We start from the raw sequence: 18,440 nt of genomic DNA on the forward strand, positions 1-18,440 counted from the left end.
AAAGCAGAAGCCAAACAAGAACGCTGGAGTTTGGCGTGGAGAGTCGTTTCTATACGAATCGACTACCACTGGCTGAGGGAAGAATGCTTGAAAACAAAAGAGAGAGGTTGAAAACTTTCCTCAGGAAGATCGACGAGAAGGCCATTGTCAGAATAAAACACTTCATGAAAGAGAGGTAAGCGGTATTAATGCGGTGCGGCTAGCTGAACCGTTATTTGCCGGGTGTGCATCAGTACTGGGCGGATGCACACTATCCCTTTGACAGCAGCTTGTTCGATAAGATTTTATATTTTGAGTTCATGCTGACGTGCTGTTTAACCGAACAGTGTTAAATAAGTTTAAGGGAGCAATTTTGGTTAAGATGGACGTGATGCCAGTTACTGGGGATTTACTGCTAACATGGTAGCACTCGCTAGGCCGAAGATCTGCTGATATTTAAATGAACTAATGCTAACGATACATTCATATATATATATATATTATTATTATTTATTTATTTATTTTTACGAAATTAAAGCTGTTAAAGGGTAAGAGCTAAAGCTCACTAGGCACCAGTAAATAATTGCAGCCGCTGGCACCTTTTATAGTATTGGTTTGTGTGCATTAGCACAGCATATACTGAAGCATAAGAGCCTAAAGGATGTTGTTAGCTTAGCCACTGACTTGGCTGGTAGTCTGAGCATCTGACCCCATTCATGTTTCCTGGCTAGTCTTGGTAAAAGTGTTTTCCAGTGTTAAAATGTAATTACTTGGCCACTGATGTATGAAATGTTGTCCTCTGAAGTAAACATATGTGCTTTAAAACTTAACACCAATGTGTGAAGTGTGGGTTTACGCTGGGTGGGAGGGTGGGTGGTGTAATTTTAAACTGTTGTCTTTCATCGTTTATTTCAAATTTTCTAGAACAGTGTAGTCGACCCATTTTAGCCTTGTGATGTTTGTGTGAGCAGTATTAGCTCGTTAATCTTTTCCAGTAAGCGTAAATAAACAGTATTACCAGATGGAGAGTGGTGTAAACTAAGCTAGTCCAGAACTTGTAGGCTCTTAATCTCGCCTTTGCCCATTTCTGAGAAATCATGACTTCATCTGCTGACCAATGTGGGTCAGATTGGCGTCATATTGATTCTGTAGTCATCCTCACTGATAATCCAGTCTTTTCAGTGGGCAGAGGCACGTTTACCACCATCACAGTCACCCACACGAGCCTACAGTATGGTGTGTTTCCCTCTAACCTCTCAGGGAAACGCACAAACACACTTGTCACATGTAGTATGTCCAAGTCTGTCTTCTCAGAAAAAACTATTTATAGCTCCTGTGAGTTGACCACGGGTGGTACATGGTGTATTATATAAATGCTTTCAGCATTTCATTGTGAGTACTCACGTCCTCTGAGCTCTGCCTTTAAGTTCTTCCCCTTACATGGCCATTTGCTCGAGTGCCAACCGAGCTGAAGTGTCCTGCCGGTTATCAGGATAGCTACTGTGTGTGTCCAGTATGGCATGTACCATGATTATGTTTCCAAAACTCGCACTTTTTTTTATGATGGGTTAAGGCTTCAAGAAAAACCAAAACTTTTGCCTTGCGATTGCAACATTAAGCCAGAGTAATTCAATTCCCTGCATTGATTAATTTCCAGAATGAAGTTGAAAGTATCAGATAGATTTAATAAATGTGCTGCTTATTTTTGTCAAAAAAAGTGACTGAAGCCAGGAATTAAGTGAAATCTCTGCCTTTACACAGATTACATGCTTCAGAGCTCATTGCAAGTTGTAGTTGTTTTGCATACTGTCAGATGTCTTTGCTTCCAATGTAAAATAACCTGGTGCAGATTAGCTGCAATGTCTGGGCGTAGGAGCCTAGTATAGTCTGGGTGGGGCAGCTATGACTCCAGAAGGATGCTCCCAGTGCAGACCTTCCTTGCCACTGTAGGCAGAGAAGACTGGTTTAAATAATGCTGCAGGCATTGGGAAATCTGAAGTTAGAAGATGAAAACCACATTTGCACCACTGTTTGTCAGTAAATGAAAGGTTGAAGGCCAACTAGGTGGTCACATTTGAAGTTGCGTGTTGCTTCTATCAGTCTAGTGCCACCTTGTTACAGAGTCAAGAAAGAGGCTATATTTTTCTTAGCTTTTTTTTTTTTACCTTTTTGGAGCTCGCAGTGGCTTGGAGAATTTCACCTAATGTTTTTGCATTGGTTAGTCTCATTTTAGAGAGATGACTTTATGCAGGCTTATCTGAATGCACGAGTTAAAGCCTGTTTACGTTCGGCTCAACTTTGAACAGCAGAATAACATCTGATTTAGCTCTTCAATGACAGAATGTCTTGTCTCTAGTCAATAAAGAACTTAAACCTTGATTTTTATGACTACCTTATCTTTTCGACAAGGTGAAAACTGCTCATTGGAAGCTGTAGGAGGAACTATTTTTCCAGAGTATTAGACTGCATTTGTGGGGCCTAACGAGCCAGTTAATGTGTTTTGTGTTCAGTTTTTCACTACAAAAATGCTATAATTACTAGGGCTGGGCCATATTATACCATTCACGGTAATAGGGCTTTGGAGCGTGATGTCACGGGGGTGGGCGTGGAAAGGATTTTGGCCCAATCCGCCATTTTGGGGGTCTAAGTAAGGAGCGAAAGCATAGCCATGGTTCGTACTTGCTGTGTGGTCGGCTGCAATGTTCGATCTTACGACCGGCACGGGAATAAGTTTCGATTGTCTTTTTATGCTTTCCCAACCTGGAAGTAACATGAAGGAGCTCATGTATCGGATATTACCAAACGAAGGCGTCTAGCCTGGATAGCAGCCGTGAGACGAGCTGATATCCAGTTCTGTTACGTCTCCAGATATCAGTTGATGTGCTCAAGACATTTTCATTCCGGTAAGTTCTAAATATGTTCACATCACACTTTATAGCTGAATAATATCATCGTTGGTGGTCTCGGAAGTTATAGAAATTGCGATCAAACATAGAATGAAGTGACTTGATTGGTTGATGTAAAGGCAATAAATGAAATGAGACAGGAAGGACACAAATTGGCGTTAATAATTTACCCGATTATCAATGTGTTAATTTACATGTACTTTACAATTATGGGCATATAATATGATAACGATATTTTAGCAGTTCAATGATAAATGTATAACATTAATTATGGTGGGGGGTGGAAAATGGCTATTTCACTCGATGCACTCCAGCTGACTTACTTTGGTATGAATGACGACGTACTAGGAGTTTGGCGGCTTGAAAATAGCCAAATCTTGCACCCAGCCATTTGTAAATTGGATGTGCGCCTCCAGTGACTTGTAATTACGAAACTGGTTCGCTGTGTAAGCGCTTACTCCACAAACAAGATACGTGAAGATATCGGGGTAGGACAGTGGCGGTAAGTTTTCTGGGTCTTTACTCCACTGCCGTATTTCATATGGGTCCAGATTTGCGATGCACTCTATTTTTTTTCCAAGTACCGCTGCTTCGCCTCTGGACGCAATCGGTCTCTATACCGTCTGTTTTCTTTTGAGCTGCTTTTAAGCGTGTTTCTTGTCGTCGTCGTCGTTCCAACACAGTGTGTTTGTTTTGATTCGTAGACCCCGAAAATGGAGCTGCGCTCCCACAATGCATTGCGGCGTGACGTCAACTCCAAAGCCCTATACCGGTACAAAGCTAGGCAACGATAAGAAAATGACATATCGCGATAGAATATGGGTAAAACGCGCATGCGCAGTGCCGAAAAGGCACGGAGAATGCACGGTAATGGAAAATGTGAATGGGGAAAGTAGATTGAGTGAAACGGATGAGCCAGAATTGTTTTGTAAAAATGGTGCAGCTTAACTGGTTTGGTGTTTGTCCGTCAGATACACAACAAAGCACTTTTTAAATTTTTTTTATTTATTTATTTTTTTGTAGAACATGCAAGCGGGCTGTCGTTATTGCCGTATTTGTCGGACTAAGGTGCTTGTAAATCTGGGAATAATCTGGGTCCTAAACTCTGTCCTTTAAAGTCCCGAAGTCAAACGAACATCGCTGAGAGTGTAAAACGGTCTAAATTCTTTCATCTCTAATGAAATGATCAGCATTGCTGCTTTACCAGGTGTAACTATGAAGTTCAACATCCAGGCATCCATGAAAACAGAATTCATTACATTTAACGGAGTTAGAAGTTAGCTCGCTAGTTTCGCTTACCTAAACATGATATAGCATGTTCTGACTGAGAGATTTCTGAAAAAATCACTTCCAACATAAATGAAGACAGGAAGCGACACAGCAGTGACGTTTGTAGGGTTACTGAAGTTGGGCTAGCTGGTATATAATGAGGCTATCAACACAGCTGTGTTAGCATAACATAAACAGTGAAGCTCAAGGATGAATGCTAACACTTTTCCACTCGATAAAAGTTAATGTGACGGTTCCTGATGGTTAGAGACAAATGCAATCGCATGGCAGGATGCTGTAAACGGACCAAACTTCAGTCAGTAGAACAACTGAGATAATCCATCCACAATAGAAGGTTAGTCATTAATATACTGCAACAACATGGGAATAGATCAGTTGTGATAGAATACAGCATTAATGAATCAATGGTACAGAAGTGGAGGAATCAAGAAGAATGAGTTGAATAAAGTTTGATTTATCTCACTGCTTTGTTTCGCTTAACGTGCCTTATAATCTCGTGCACCTTATGGTCCGAGAAATACCTATTTGACTTTTTTTATTTGGCACACTGCAGTTTAATGTTGCAAAGCACCTCTTTTTAACTTCAGTGGATATTATACATGGTTATGCTCAGGATATGTCAGCCCATTTCTACTGGAAATGCCTTTTGGTTAAACTTTCAGCAAGGAATTTGCATTTGCACTGTTAAATGTTTATATGGCTTTAATGCATATAAAAACAGCTACTTGTTTAAGTAAAATGAATGGATGGGGTTTTTTTTGCGCTAGTAAAGTTGTGGAGTAGGGTGTGAAACTCGAGACAGGTGAATTACATCAAAGACTGCCACAAAAGCAACCTGCCTTTTAGACAAACATTAGATCCGGCTAGGTGGTTTAAAGAATTTTTAAAACGGAACATGTCCTTGTGCAACCATCAGCATAAATTAACATCCCACACAAGTGAAGTGGATGTGTGGGGAAGGTTTTCACTCAACTACACTTCCTGCTCTGCAGTGAAATGGATTATATCCTTCACGCAAAAACATGTTTTACATGAATGTTTCCTATGGCTTTATTCACACACACCGTGATAGTCACACAGAAAGCTAGCTTAGGAAAGTTTGAGAGAAGATTTGTAAAACTTCCAGATGCTGTCAGATAATGAGATGTGTGTCTGAAACGAAATGTAGAAAAGGGACGGGTTTATGCATTGTGACATCTAAATTAATTTATTGCAATCCTTCATATGTTTGCACTTATTGTAATCGTAATGTTGAGTGGGACTTTAAAAAAAACAAACAAACAAAAAACCAGCACATTACTAGGGCTCACCTGCCGGGACACTGTGAGCACTCTGTTTGTTGCCTTGAAGAAAGAACCTCTCTGTCTTTGCCTGGTTTGCACAGGAGGAAGTGGGGAGAGATGCTGTGTGCACAGGGCCACGTGATTTCCCACAGAGAAACACACATTTATCCTGTAATGCTCTCTGTTCTAGTTTGTGCATACACACACACAAACACACTTTTTCAACAGACTGGGTACTGGCAGGGTGCCACAGAGTCTGAAATTTTGCCATGTCCATTGGCTTCCTTCCCTGCCCTTCCTGGGTACTCTACTGACGCTCACAGACATGCACGTATGCAAGCAGACGCATTATGCTTTTCAGTCCAGCCGACAATATTATTAAGGTCATCTTTGACATTATGTCTGAAAGTTGTTGTTTTTTTGTTTTTGTTTTGTTTTTTTCATTTTTTGTTCCCTTTTTGGTTAAAAATTTAACTATGTTGTCATAAAGTAGTTGAGATGAATTTGTTTGTTGCATACTAGCTTTGGTGGATTATAAAAGATTATGGCTGTCAAATGACATGGTTCACCGAACACAGTTGCAATAATCTCTTGTGCTTTTATTGAACTTGTTCTGTTGGTTGCTGGAGAAAGAGTGGGTCACATTTATATTTAAAAAAACAAACAAAAACAGATCCATGGGTCTCCAGAAGATGGTGCTCTTACACTTTGTGTTTCTAATTGTTCTCAATATTCTCAATTATTCTGATCTTTGAGAGATTCACACATGTAATGCTTCCCCAAGCCTCACTTGTAAACTTTGGGCTGCGTGTTGGTTATGGAAATGCATTCTGTACTAAAGCAATTTTGTCTTAAGGCAACTGTCACTGCAGACCAGCTGACGCTGGCTTGACGTCTGAAGCTAAACTCTCGGGATCATCTCAGGGTAGTGAATGAAAGCAGTGTATACCCCAAGGAGTACTTTTAATGACTGGAATGTCCTGTACTGGAGAAATTGGTCTTCACCACACTAGAATTCACTGGTAATCACATTTGTATGACTATTATACTGAAAAGCATTTCTTTCACAGGCGAGAGAATAAATGGCAGTTCACCACCTTACAAACAGTGTGAAAGGTGATCTTTTGCTGAAACCTAGGCTGAACAATGCAGTAAAGTGGCACAACTCTTGATTTTTGGTTCTCTTAATATTCTTATGATGCAAACATGCATTCTATTGTCATCATGTTCAGTGAAATTCTAACAGGCCAGGTAATAAAAGTGTCTTTTCCTTTTTTGTCACTGGGACAAATTGACACATCAGGGGATTAACAGCCAGATCTGCTGTGGGGGTGTAGGTGTTGGCTTTGTGTAGCTTTTAAATAACTTGATTAAGGTTGTTGTGTAAGGGGTTTGTTGTGTGATGTTGTACAGTGTATCAGGAGTTTTAAAAAGCAGGGATAAGGGGGAAAACGGTGGCCCACTGACCAGCTGAATGTCAGTGGAACGCCTTTGTACTATTTATATCCAAGGCATGTTTAGTCAACCCTCTGTCATTTTGATATAAAAGGGACAGTTGATAAAGTAATAAGGACATTAACTCTAAGAATATTACTAAGGAACTGAAATTTATTGAGATATGCATTTGCCTAATAAGCAGAAAATGCCCATCTTGATCTTGGGATGAGACACAAAACACTTTGGGGTGGCATCAAGAAGGTCATCCAGCATAAAAATCTGCCAGATCAGACATGATCCACCTGCTGTGGTGAATGATGGAGCAGCTAAAAGTAGTCATTTTCCCAGGTGACAATGAAGAGAAGTCATTACGAAATGGGAATTACTGGTACTGTAAAGTAGGAGCGTAATTGCCTCCATTAGGTAAATGCATGCTGTTCTACAATGTGTCATCCTATAGCTCTGCTCTGAGAAGCTCCTATTGAAAATGTTGCAACCAAGGAGTGGTTTCCTTTTTTCCTTTTTTTTTTTTTTGTATTGTGACTAAATTAGGCCTGAAGTCACATGCCCAGCTGGACGTTATCTTTCTCAGTGATGTTGATGTCATGGGTATAGAAATAGTCTATAGATGAAAAAACACCCTAGGCTCCACTACATTTACAGCACTCCACCTACGGGGTGATTTTTTTAAAAAAAATTTTTAAATTTTTTTTTAATTTGTGTGTTAGTCAACAGCTTTTGAGGGACCCCCCCCCCCCCCCCCCCCCCTTCAACACAAATGTCCTTACATTGATGGCCCTGTTCACATCGTCTACAAAGGCTGGGTTGGCTATTGTCATGCGTGCATGTCATATTGTCGGCTGCTTCTGAAGTCACGGCCCCATTGTTATTGAGAACAGGCTATTGAATTTTGTTGTTTGCCTATGCAAACTAAGAATAACCCGGCACTGTTTCCCTCGGCCTCCACATTTTTATCAACTACCTCCCACTGTTACTTGTTTCCCTGACAACGCATACTAAAGCTGCATTAGAAAGGAGAGAGCTTGGGAGGAGATTTGGGGGTTTGAAATCAAATGACCTTTTTTTTTTTTTTTTTTTAAGTTTACTGTGTTCATTCTGCTGTTTCCCATCTCCTGTCCTGCTGCGTGTTTCTGGATCTGGTGTTTTTGTCTTCATGCTGAACTAGCACACGTGCTTTAAGCCATTAAAAAGACCTTTAGTCCCTGGCTTCTGATTTGGCTCCTAACTCACCTAGGTCCAAGTTCAAAAGGTATTACCATTGTTATAGTCGCCTGTCTTGGCCAAAGGTTTCAGGGACTGTTGAAGACTAGTACGGAGAATTTCGTTGGTCATGGAAAGACCAAAAGTCTTGTTGAACCAGCCGGGTCCTGTGGATTCTCATTGCTCGGAAGATGTGAAAAGGTAAGACGAACAATCGAGTCTGCTTACTGATCTCAGCCAGTCATCTTCAGACTGTCAGGTAAAGCAGAACTTGCTCTAGCCATACGCAACTTTCTTTTAGTGTCAAATTGCAGAGATCTTTGTCATACTCTATATTATTTTTTTGATGAACCACTTTCCCGAAGCAGTTTTTAACTTTGTTTTGTCAGTGGATTCAGATTTGTTAGCTAGTAACCACTGAGACCTCTAATGTTGGCTCTTTGTCTGGTTAAAGATGGTAGAAGAGGAAAAAATGCAGATAAAGAAAGATATCTGTTGGCAATCTTTGTTCTATGCTGAGGTATATCACATTTCTCTTTGTACAGAATCTTTTCTTTCAGATATTGTACTCTACAGTGAGTTCTAATGAATAACATACCTCCATAACTTTATCTAAAAAAAAAAGCAGATTTAAGAAAATCTTTGGCAGTGATATATTACGAGTGATACTTAAACTAGACTAAAAAGTTGTAATTTGTTACTTGAACAAGAAAGTAGGTCAGATGTCAGCGCCTTAGTCTAATTAATTCAACACATACGCATAACTCAACACCACCGCCTTTGAAATTTAGAAATGCCTCTGTTGCAACCTGTGCAGGACATGGGTGTTTCATCATTTCTTCCCCACATTGCTCATTTCATTACTTTTTTTTTTTTTTTTTTTTTTTTAAACACTGGGTACTCACTCACTAGCCTTGATTGCTTTGGCCTTGCCGTTTTTATACACCATTGAGCAAGTTTCTTCTACTGAGGCCTCATTGATAATCTTGAGATAACACTTCTGGCATGCAAACATGAATTATTTTTATTTTTAGATGATTATTTTTTTAATTGCTCTCTTAATTTGCCAGCACATTGACGTTATCAGTGTTTTTGGAAGATATGTTAACAAACTAATGCAAAGGCTTGACAATGAAAATATCACAGAGGAGTTTAATTTTCAGATAGGCTGCACTGTTGAAATGTACGGGTGTTTGTGGCTTCCTGACTTAGAGGAAACGGCTTTAACCTGAATGGTTTTGCTTAGCTCTAAATAGAGGAAGTAGGTAAGAATGTCAAACAAGCTAGTAGTATTTCAATCATGCCTATATTGCTTTGCTGCTTTAATGTCTGCCAAGTAGGAAAGGGTCAGGTGAGCATATTTGAATACCCGACCAGCAGTTCAGGCCCGATTCTGAAATTGTTGTGACAGCACGCACCCTTCTTCAAGTGTAACAGCCACATTAACTTACTTGCCCACAGTTTCCAAATCTTTGGTAAATGTTTTAAAGAGGTTTTTTATATAGTTTTAAATATGCAATAAAAATAAGTTTCTAGAATAAAGTTTGTGCAACTACAATTGACTGAAAATGGGTTTTACACCAATGATTAAAAACTGGACATTCACATAGATGCTGAAATGTTATCCACTCTTGCTTGATTGTATTGCATTGCATAACAGAGCGGAATACTTTCCAAATAACAGGGCAGGTAACTGCAGTTGCATTCATGTTCTTTGTTTCTTCACGTTTGCCCTACTAAAAGGTCATGCTGAAAAGAAATCATTACAGCACAGAAATGGCTGACGCTGTTAGAGAAGCCAGCATATTATACTGTCGGTACAGTTGGGTGATTTCCTTACTTTTAACAGAAAATGTAAACTTTTGTTATTTGGTTTGTTATTTCCTCTGTGGTTAGATTCACTGACTGAAGGGGGAGATGGATAATGCACCACTTTCTAGAAGGGCTAGTGTTTTCACTTCACAAGAATTTCACCTTCACTGTCATACACATGGCTGTTAATTATTGGCTGATCTTTTTCCTTGTCGGATTTAGAGTTTGATGCTTTTGATCTGTGGATTTGTTTTGTTTCACATCGTGTGTGTGTGTGTGTGTGTGTGTGTGTGTGTGTGTGTACACGAGAAAGAGGAGGGACTGTGTGTGCTCTTGCCTGTATTTGTTTTGTTCTGGGGGTGTGGTTGAGTTTGACGTCACACGCTACGGAGTGTCACACCATTCTCATATAGAAACAGCTTCCTCTTTGCTAGCACATTCATACAGCAAGTGAGCAACAGGGTGGTTTTTTTGTTTTCTTTTTTCCCCTGTAGAAGGATGTGGTAAAGAGGCCTTATGTACAACAACTTAACTGGAACTACATGCATAATGTCAAGAGGATTTTAAAGATTTTTCTGGGAGGAGGGAGTCTTAATATTTGTTTAGTTCTTGGTTACCTTTTCTGCCTTGAGGCCTGTACGCAGGCTTTTTAGAAAAAAGAAACTTTTTTTTTTAAAATTATTCATTGTGTTCATTTATTAGGATAGGAAATGCCTACTGTCAGTAGGTATATGACTTTTCGTTCATCAAAGCGATTTAAATTTACCAGGTGAGTGGAAGTTCAAAGTTAATTTGTGTGGTGTTGTTGTCTTTGAACAAGAAATGCAGGCTTTACACTGTCTTATATAATGTGGGCTATGTGTTTTAGGGATTTCAGGATGTTGTAATCATTCCACTGTCTTATCCTGTGAATCTGTTTTGTTAGTTCCTTGTCAAGGACAGGCCATTGTTTCTTACAGAGCATATGGACTATAGAGACACTTGTAATCTTCTTTTTTACAAGACTCTTTATTGAAATGGTATATTTGCAGAGGCTTGTCAGGTTGAGAGCATGAACCTACGTCGATCAGATTGTAAAGCAGTCAGGTGCTTCTGGTCAACTGAGCTCTCAACCTGTTATCAATGTTATCAATAAAACCTTTTCTTTGGATTGGGTAGCGGATGCCAGCACATAAAAGATGGGCATCGTTTGACATAGATGTCAGATACATCTATGCATTACAGATGACTTCAGCGGAAAGGAATAAGTGATTTGGAGTTTTGTTTTTTTTTTTTTAAAAGAGAGGCTTAAAACACTCAAAGTTGATGTAGAGCAAAAATATGTCATGTTAACATATTGGCAGTGTTTAACTGACCTGTGTTTTGATGGTAGATGTTTGAGTTTTGTTGTTTCCCTGTGCTGGTTTTTTTTAGTGGTTTTCTCATTTGCCATCCTGTGGTAAGATGTTCTGTTTTTTAAATGGCTGCGGTAGACTGGTGCAACTATTTTTAAATGCATGTTTAGGTGCTATCAGTGGATGCTCGGACTTACTTTTTGTGTCCAACAAAGCAGAATCACTCGTATTTGCACTGTGAAAAGTCATCGTCTACTTGGAGACTTTCTAAATTGTTTGCGTACATGTGAATGTCTTTCTAAAACCTAAAGTGGCTCATTTTGTAATTTTTTTTGTTTTTTCTTTCTCCCCCTTTCCCCCCCCTTAATTTGTTGCAGCTACCCAGTAGAGAGCAGCAGTGGTGGGCTGCCAGCCAAAGTAAGGAAAAGCAGGAGCACCTTAAGCAATGGCAGCATCAAGAAGGTGGACGCGAGGAAAGCTTTGAGTTTAGAGGCGGCCCAGCTCGAGATCCAGCAACAGCACAAAACCCTGACCAGACAAGCACCTGTCAGGTGGGCTTCATGGGGACACAGTTCTAATTACACAAAAGCCAAAAACGTGGATTCTGTGACGGTTAATAACAGCCTCATACAAATTTTGGAAAGTGACACTCGTTTTGTTATTTTGTCTCTATACACCGCCACGGAGGAGTAGAAGATTGAACTTGAACCTTTAAATTTACTTTACTATTTAAAAATAAATAAATAAATGTCTAATTCTTCTTAATACGGTGGCTTAATGTGTTAAATTAAAACTTTCCCAAAGAGCCACGTTTGTGTGTACTCTGTTATTCAGATCAGTTAAATTTGGTAGAGCAAGAAATTGTTTTAATCTCACATTTGTTTTAATAAAGAGATGAACATTTTAAATGGGTGAAAAAATAAAACTCCATAATAAATTAACAGTATTTCACTGCCTGGAGGTGCTTACGGTTACACAGCTGATGTTATGTGGACTCTCTCATTGAGAACACATATCACAAGACCTGACCCCCTCAGGCATCATGCACACATGACCACACACCCCATGTAGGCTGGTTTCTCACATGATTCAAATGCATGAGCGTGGGGATGAGTTTGATTCCTGATGATTCAGTCTTGATTATTTCTTTTGTCTAGTTGTGTGGGCATAGTGAATACTCTGAAGAGATTCAAAGATATTCAAATGCTGATTTGTTTTTTTATAACCGTATTGGCAGCTTTACTCATTTATAGATAATGCTATAAATAAGCGTTTTAGTAGTTCAGATGGAGTGCTAAATCTCAGTCATTGCCTTACCTCGTAGCTAAAGATTAAAAGCATGTGACAAATTTAAATATGAGTGCTGTGCTTGTGGAAAACATACCATGGGTGCGTGGGAGCAGGTGAAAATATCACTTGTCAACATTTTTAAGGTTGTTGAACAGGTTTCCTAACAAAGTAATTGTTAACGTTTTACATTTAAATAAAGTAATTGTCGTCATTTTTACTTTCTTTCTAACTCCATCACTGCTTCGCTGCTATGTAGTGCTGTGTGTGTTTGTGTGTCGCAGTCAAAGACAGGCTGCAATTCAAGAAATATAAACATGGCAGAGAGAGTTTTGCATATTTTTCCTGCTCATTTGACACAGGACCTATCAGGGCAGCTTCACATGAGCCTTGTAATCCAGGAAAAAGTCAGATGATATGGTTCATGCGGGTAAAATGTTGTGTTCATTTCCTTTTTAGTCATGCCTTAATCACTCTTATTTCATGTTCTCCTCAGGGCGCAAACTTTTGACGTCGACAGCAAAGACTTTAAGAAGACCGAGGGCACCGGCTCACAAAGTGTAAGTCCACCTCAACTTTAAAAGCAAACTGATGAAGAAAGTATTTCACTTTAATTAAATAACAATCCAATTTTTTTTTATTTCAGAGTTTTAAAAAGCACAACAAAACATTTCACAAGTTGTTTCCAGACATTCCTGAGAGTGAAGACTTGATTCATGGTAAGTTTTTAAAAAAAAAATTATTAAATGAAGAATCAAAGTGTTTTTTTTTTTTTTTTTTTTTTTTAAAAGAACAAGCTGCATAAAACTGAACGGTTCTGCTCTCCTCTCCCAGCATACATCTGCGCCCTGCAGAAGGAGGTGCCCTACCATGGTCGGCTATACATCACTGACACGCATGCTTGTTTCTTTTCCTCTGTTTTGCTTAAGGATACTAAGGTATTTATCAGCTCAGACCTCGCCCATCATTCTTTTTAGCTCGTTGTGGGATTTGTCTGACGCAAGTCTGACCTTTTCTTTGTGTGTGTTCGTGTGCCTTTGCAGGTAGTGGTTCCAGTTTCCTGCATTAAAAGAGTGAAAAAGCAGAATACAGCTTTGCTGGTACCCAACGCCTTGTCAATTCGCACCACAGAGGGAGATAAGGTCAGTTTCTCACCTTTATCCTCACACAATCTTTAGTTAACACTTATTGAGCCTACACAGCGTGTGCAGTCAAAGTCAAACGTAAGCTTTGAACTCTGATTTATATGTAATGTAGTCAGTGGCTGGGTGACCTTTTATGTTGGGCAGATGGCTAATGTTCGTTTTGTTTTCTTTATATTCCCTCCCATTGTGCAGTACCTCTTTGTGGCTCTGAGGAATAGAGAGTCGTGTTTTCAGCTGCTGCGTTCAGTCTGTCCTCAGCTAGAGGTGAGTGGCTGAGGTCACAAAAGAAATCTAAATTTCTGCAATGGATCACAATATTGTAAAACTATACCATGTCACTGTTGGCTTATTGGAAGTCTTGCAACGAATGTGCTTTTCCAGCCATGCTGTTGCATCTACAAGTTTAAATAAACCTTTTCAGAGCGTGCAGAATATAAACTCCATGAATGACAACTTAATACTTTTTTTGTTTTTTAATGCCTCTGTTTCAGGATGTCAGTGCAAACAGTAGCCCTCTCTTCTCCTCAGCTGAAAACAGCTTTGATAAGAACAAACTTGTGGTGAGTAACTCTTTTCTGCATTTTAAAACCATGATTGTTTCTTTTTGTTTTTTCTCCCGCTCTTTTTTTTGTACTGATGGTTTTTGTTCTGTGTTCATCTTACTGACAGAACTCCAGCCAGTCCAGTCTGGACGATAGCTTCGACCAATTCAATGGCTCCAAGTCTCAGACTTTACAAGAGGACCACCCTCTGCATAGACTGCATACAGGTGAAAATTCAGCACCACCTCTAAGCGTTGAGCTGTCTTTTGTTTTTGTTTGTTTTTTTAATGCATTATTGTTGTTACTTGTTAGTAACTTGTAGCGTTTCTTAAAAGATAACTTGAAAATGCTGCAAGACCTCAGCTGACAGTGCTACGTGTTGATAGCGTTATCTACTCTTCTCCTATCAGACCTTGAACTTTGCACGTTTACCATCTCGATCAGAAACAAGTCTAACTTCCCCCCTCTCTTGCTTCTCCTGCTTACAGAGGCAGTGCCTAATGTAAATGGTTCCTCTCTGAAGAGCCTACATATGCAGCAGAGTGAAAGTTCATCTACAGAAGAGCTGTCTGTGTCAGGTAAGCAACACATGGCCAGTTAACACTAGTTACTGGCATTAGTTTTGCCTATGCTGGTAGGATATGGAAAACTGCATAAATATCGAAGGCCTGAAATTATAATATCACAACTGCTTGCAACGGACCTTAAAACCTTGGTGTTGTTATTGGTGTTAAATTATTATATGTTTTAGGTGGATCATGGGTGTGGAATGTGACTGAAAAAGCCAAGTCCTTGGTGGTTCAGAGAGAGGCCAGCAACCTCAACACTCTGCTCTTCATTTACTTGATTTTGTGAGTAGATCCTTCTCTCCCAGCTGTCTTTATCCTCATGACTTTATCTGAACTTGCATTTCACTCCCAAATTCTCAATTTGAGGGGCGAAAAAGTAAAAAGTGGTTCTAAAGCAGATAATCTTGTAGAATATACCAACAAAAGTAACTTGTCAACTATTTATGTGATTTATTAGTTTGTTAAATGGGACAATTGTTAAGAAACAAAATTTTCAGTCTGTTTTTAATAATATTACATATTTTATAAAAATGCATTAGCTCTAGCATCACTTTGGAATTGGCTATTTAGTCTGTTTTGTTTGAGCAGCTGTTGGTTGAATCTATGGAAAGGTCTGCATTTGATTCTTTGACACCCAGGCAGTGAATCTGACTTATATTATATGTTGTAGGGTGGTGCTGCTGCTGCTGTCTTCGGGCTACATCGGTTTACGTATCGTGGCCCTGGAGGAACAGCTGACGTCCCTGGGCGCTCTGCCTGAATTCAACTTGCAGAGCAGGTAAAATGTCCTTGATTTTTTTATTTATTTATTTATTTTTTTAAATCTTGTGTGTTGGCATGTTTGCAGAGAGAAGAGGGCTGCAGCTTGACACAGGAGATGAGAGAGAGAAAAATTTGCATAGTTTTTTCCTGCTCATTTGGCTCCGATCCTGTAGACGAGAGGAAGAAAGGGTGGAAACATGTATTATAATCTAGGAAAATCTGACTTATCCTGGGCCACTGCCTGTTTAGTCAGATGTTGTAAGTGTCTTTATGTATAGAAATTTATGTGTGATCTTCAGCCAAGCGTTTGCAAAAGTACAGATCATGACTGAAAACCTTAGTACATCAGCTCAGAATAGGTGTTTTATCAGAGGTGATCACTCAGAAGCGCGGTTTCCACTGACTGTTTCTTTTGAGGGGACCAGTGGACCCGAACCCGTATAAAGTAGTTGCATTCAATTACCCTGAAACATGCTGCTGATCTGCTTGAAGGACAATAATGCTCCCATCTTTACATTTATTAATAATTCCAAACTGTTTGCAGAGGGAGTGTTGGGAATTCAGTCATCTACATTTTGATCACGAGTTTGCTCGAAGGAAGACTAAGTTAATATTGCAGCCGAGCAAACAAATGTAATTCCAGGAGTAGGTGTAGCTTAACGCACTGTTTCTCTTTCTTTTCACAGGTACCAACAAGACACATAACAATCAGCAACTTAAGGAGAGATTGGTTGACTCATGATCGGAAGATAATTTCTGCCTCTTCCCAGCAGAACCAGCCAGGGAACTTTAACGTACTCAGACTTTGGTCTCGATGTGGCCTGCACAAAAGAAGAGTGGCCAACATGTGCAATTTCAGACACAACTTGTTGACTTGAAGGGCTATATTTCCTCCAAGTGCAGTAAACAACACAGCAAAACAAAAGGACATGCTGCGACCCAGTCACATAGAGCCGAGCCAAAAACATGTACACGCACTGCCTGGTTGCAGTGTCTGTTTGAACCAAAGCCAAATGACTCTTAGTGAGGTGCCACATTAGTCAAGTCGATAGGCACGCTTCTGGCAGCAACTGTTCCACATCTGTGAATTTACGTTGTCCTCTTCTTTCTGAGCATGCATTCTTGAACAGGGCTTAAAGCATTAGCCTGCTGTAGTGCCGATGATTGCACCTCACCTCTCTCGACGTAGTGCTATGCATAGCCAAAGATGCACACGTCTTTTGCATGAGTGATGATGGAATGATGTTTTTGTCTGTTATTTAGCCCTCAATCAGCAGTGGTGTCTAAACGCCTTTTAAATCCAGTCACTTTCGGGTACTTCTCTTCAAATGGTTCTTATATTCTGAATCGGCGGTGGGTTGAAATGATGATGGCTAAGATCCAAACTTCAGATCAGCCCGCAGAGGCTCGATACTTTCCTGATCTTGTCCTTTCTCTCTCTCTCTCTGTCCAAGCAGAAATGATTGCAGTATTACTTCTTGAGTTTGGCAGGATTTAAACCTGTTTAATGATCATTGCTCAGAAGTGATTTTTTTTTTTTTTTCCCTCCCAGTCTCTACTGGATGAATGCATCAACAATGCACAAAATACACAAGAATATTAGGAAGCTGTATTAGGTAAAGAAATGTTTTTGAGTACAGCTTTTTGCTGACTTTGGTCTTCAAGAGTAGCAATCAAACCTGTCTTTTTGATGTTAACTGCAAACCTCTCTCTATGACAGGCCTGTTGGGGACCAAGGTGGCATTTCTTCAGGTTATTTAAAGTAGCACCAATAACATATTTCTAATGTAAGTGTCTGGGGAAAAACGGGCACTTGACTGATTCTGTGTACTCTTTGTCACCTGAAGAGGATTTTTTTTTTTTTTTCTTCTTCTTAAATAACCACACTTGCTGCAAGGTCCGAGATTATCATAAGTAAAACAAGTGGTCCCAAAAAGAAATTTCAATATGCAACGAATTGTTTTGCATGACAAAATGTAATTTCTGTGAGCAGTTTGTTTGTTTTGTCTTTTAAATGGAACTTGATGTTCGTGGGTTCGTGGAAATTGAGTGAAAGAATCGTCTCGAGGGAGCAAGCGCACTTTAAAAACTTGTGGTGTACCTGTCACAATCCAAGACGCTGTTTGGATTGAGAAGAAATGGCAAAAGTGGTGTTCTGTGGTAACTAAAGGTGCTTAGACCTTATTTTAAACAACAAAAAAGATTTCACTCAGGGGTGGTGGGGCACTACCCACCATGTGGTTTTAGGTTGTCAACTTTTCCGCTCATTTCAAAGTCTTGTTCTCATGGTGGGGTTCACATTCTATCCTCTGTGGTTCCTCCAGTGTTCCTTAAAGAAAGAACACTGTTTCATTGAGTTTGCTCAACTTTACCAATTGATAAAACTGTTTGCTTTCTGGCTGTTGGTTTTTTGTTAGTTTGTTTTTGTTTGTTTTTTTGTTTTTTTTCCCCCCCTTTTGTACGACCTGTTTAAACTAACAATGCATATCCATCTCAGTGATTTAGCATCACCTTTATGGAAGCTCTCAGGAGAGTCCTTTTGTGATGTTCAGTTAAGGTTACTCTCATAATGCCACATACAGTACTGTCAGTTCTTACACCCCCCCCCCCCCCCCCCCCCCACCTGGGGGCAGCACACACACGCAAGTACCGTCCTCAAAAAGACTCCTTTAATTCAGTGAGGAAGGTAGTAGTTGTGAGGTTTTGCACTATTACAAGTGTTGTAAATAATTTTGTATCATTTGTTAACGCCCTTAATTCTATTATTGTCCCATATTTATTTGCATTCTGTGTAATTCAAAGTAGTCTCTGTGAGATGACTTTGCTATTGTTCAAAATAAATCAAATGTTTCAGTAAATAATATCTTGTGCTC

At 39.6% G+C, this 18,440-nt stretch overlaps 1 protein-coding gene across 3 annotated transcripts; it reads left to right on the top strand.

Moving 5' to 3' along the window:
• On the top strand, positions 1–18,428 carry LOC146653158 (GRAM domain-containing protein 2B). 3 transcript variants are annotated; one of them, XM_085382352.1, is made up of 13 exons: positions 1–175; positions 11,640–11,813; positions 13,046–13,109; positions 13,196–13,268; positions 13,384–13,487; positions 13,593–13,691; positions 13,887–13,958; positions 14,186–14,254; positions 14,364–14,463; positions 14,725–14,814; positions 14,988–15,087; positions 15,476–15,583; positions 16,254–18,428. In XM_085382352.1, the coding sequence occupies exons 1-13, from the start codon at positions 84–86 to the stop codon at positions 16,270–16,272; spliced, it is 1,164 nt and encodes a 387-aa protein (XP_085238478.1). In that variant the 5' UTR covers positions 1–83; the 3' UTR covers positions 16,273–18,428. The 3 variants fall into 3 exon arrangements, with proteins under 3 accessions (XP_085238478.1, XP_085238479.1, XP_085238480.1); XM_085382353.1 differs by lacking the exon at positions 1–175 and adding an exon at positions 8,037–8,317; XM_085382354.1 differs by lacking the exon at positions 1–175 and adding an exon at positions 10,324–10,697.
• Positions 18,429–18,440: the final 12 nt, after the last annotated feature.

Source organism: Rhamphochromis longiceps, linkage group LG15 (genome assembly GCF_057381845.1).
Source record: "Rhamphochromis longiceps isolate RC_006_pf linkage group LG15, R_longiceps_female_GT1.1, whole genome shotgun sequence".
Classification (NCBI taxonomy): domain Eukaryota; kingdom Metazoa; phylum Chordata; class Actinopteri; order Cichliformes; family Cichlidae; genus Rhamphochromis; species Rhamphochromis longiceps.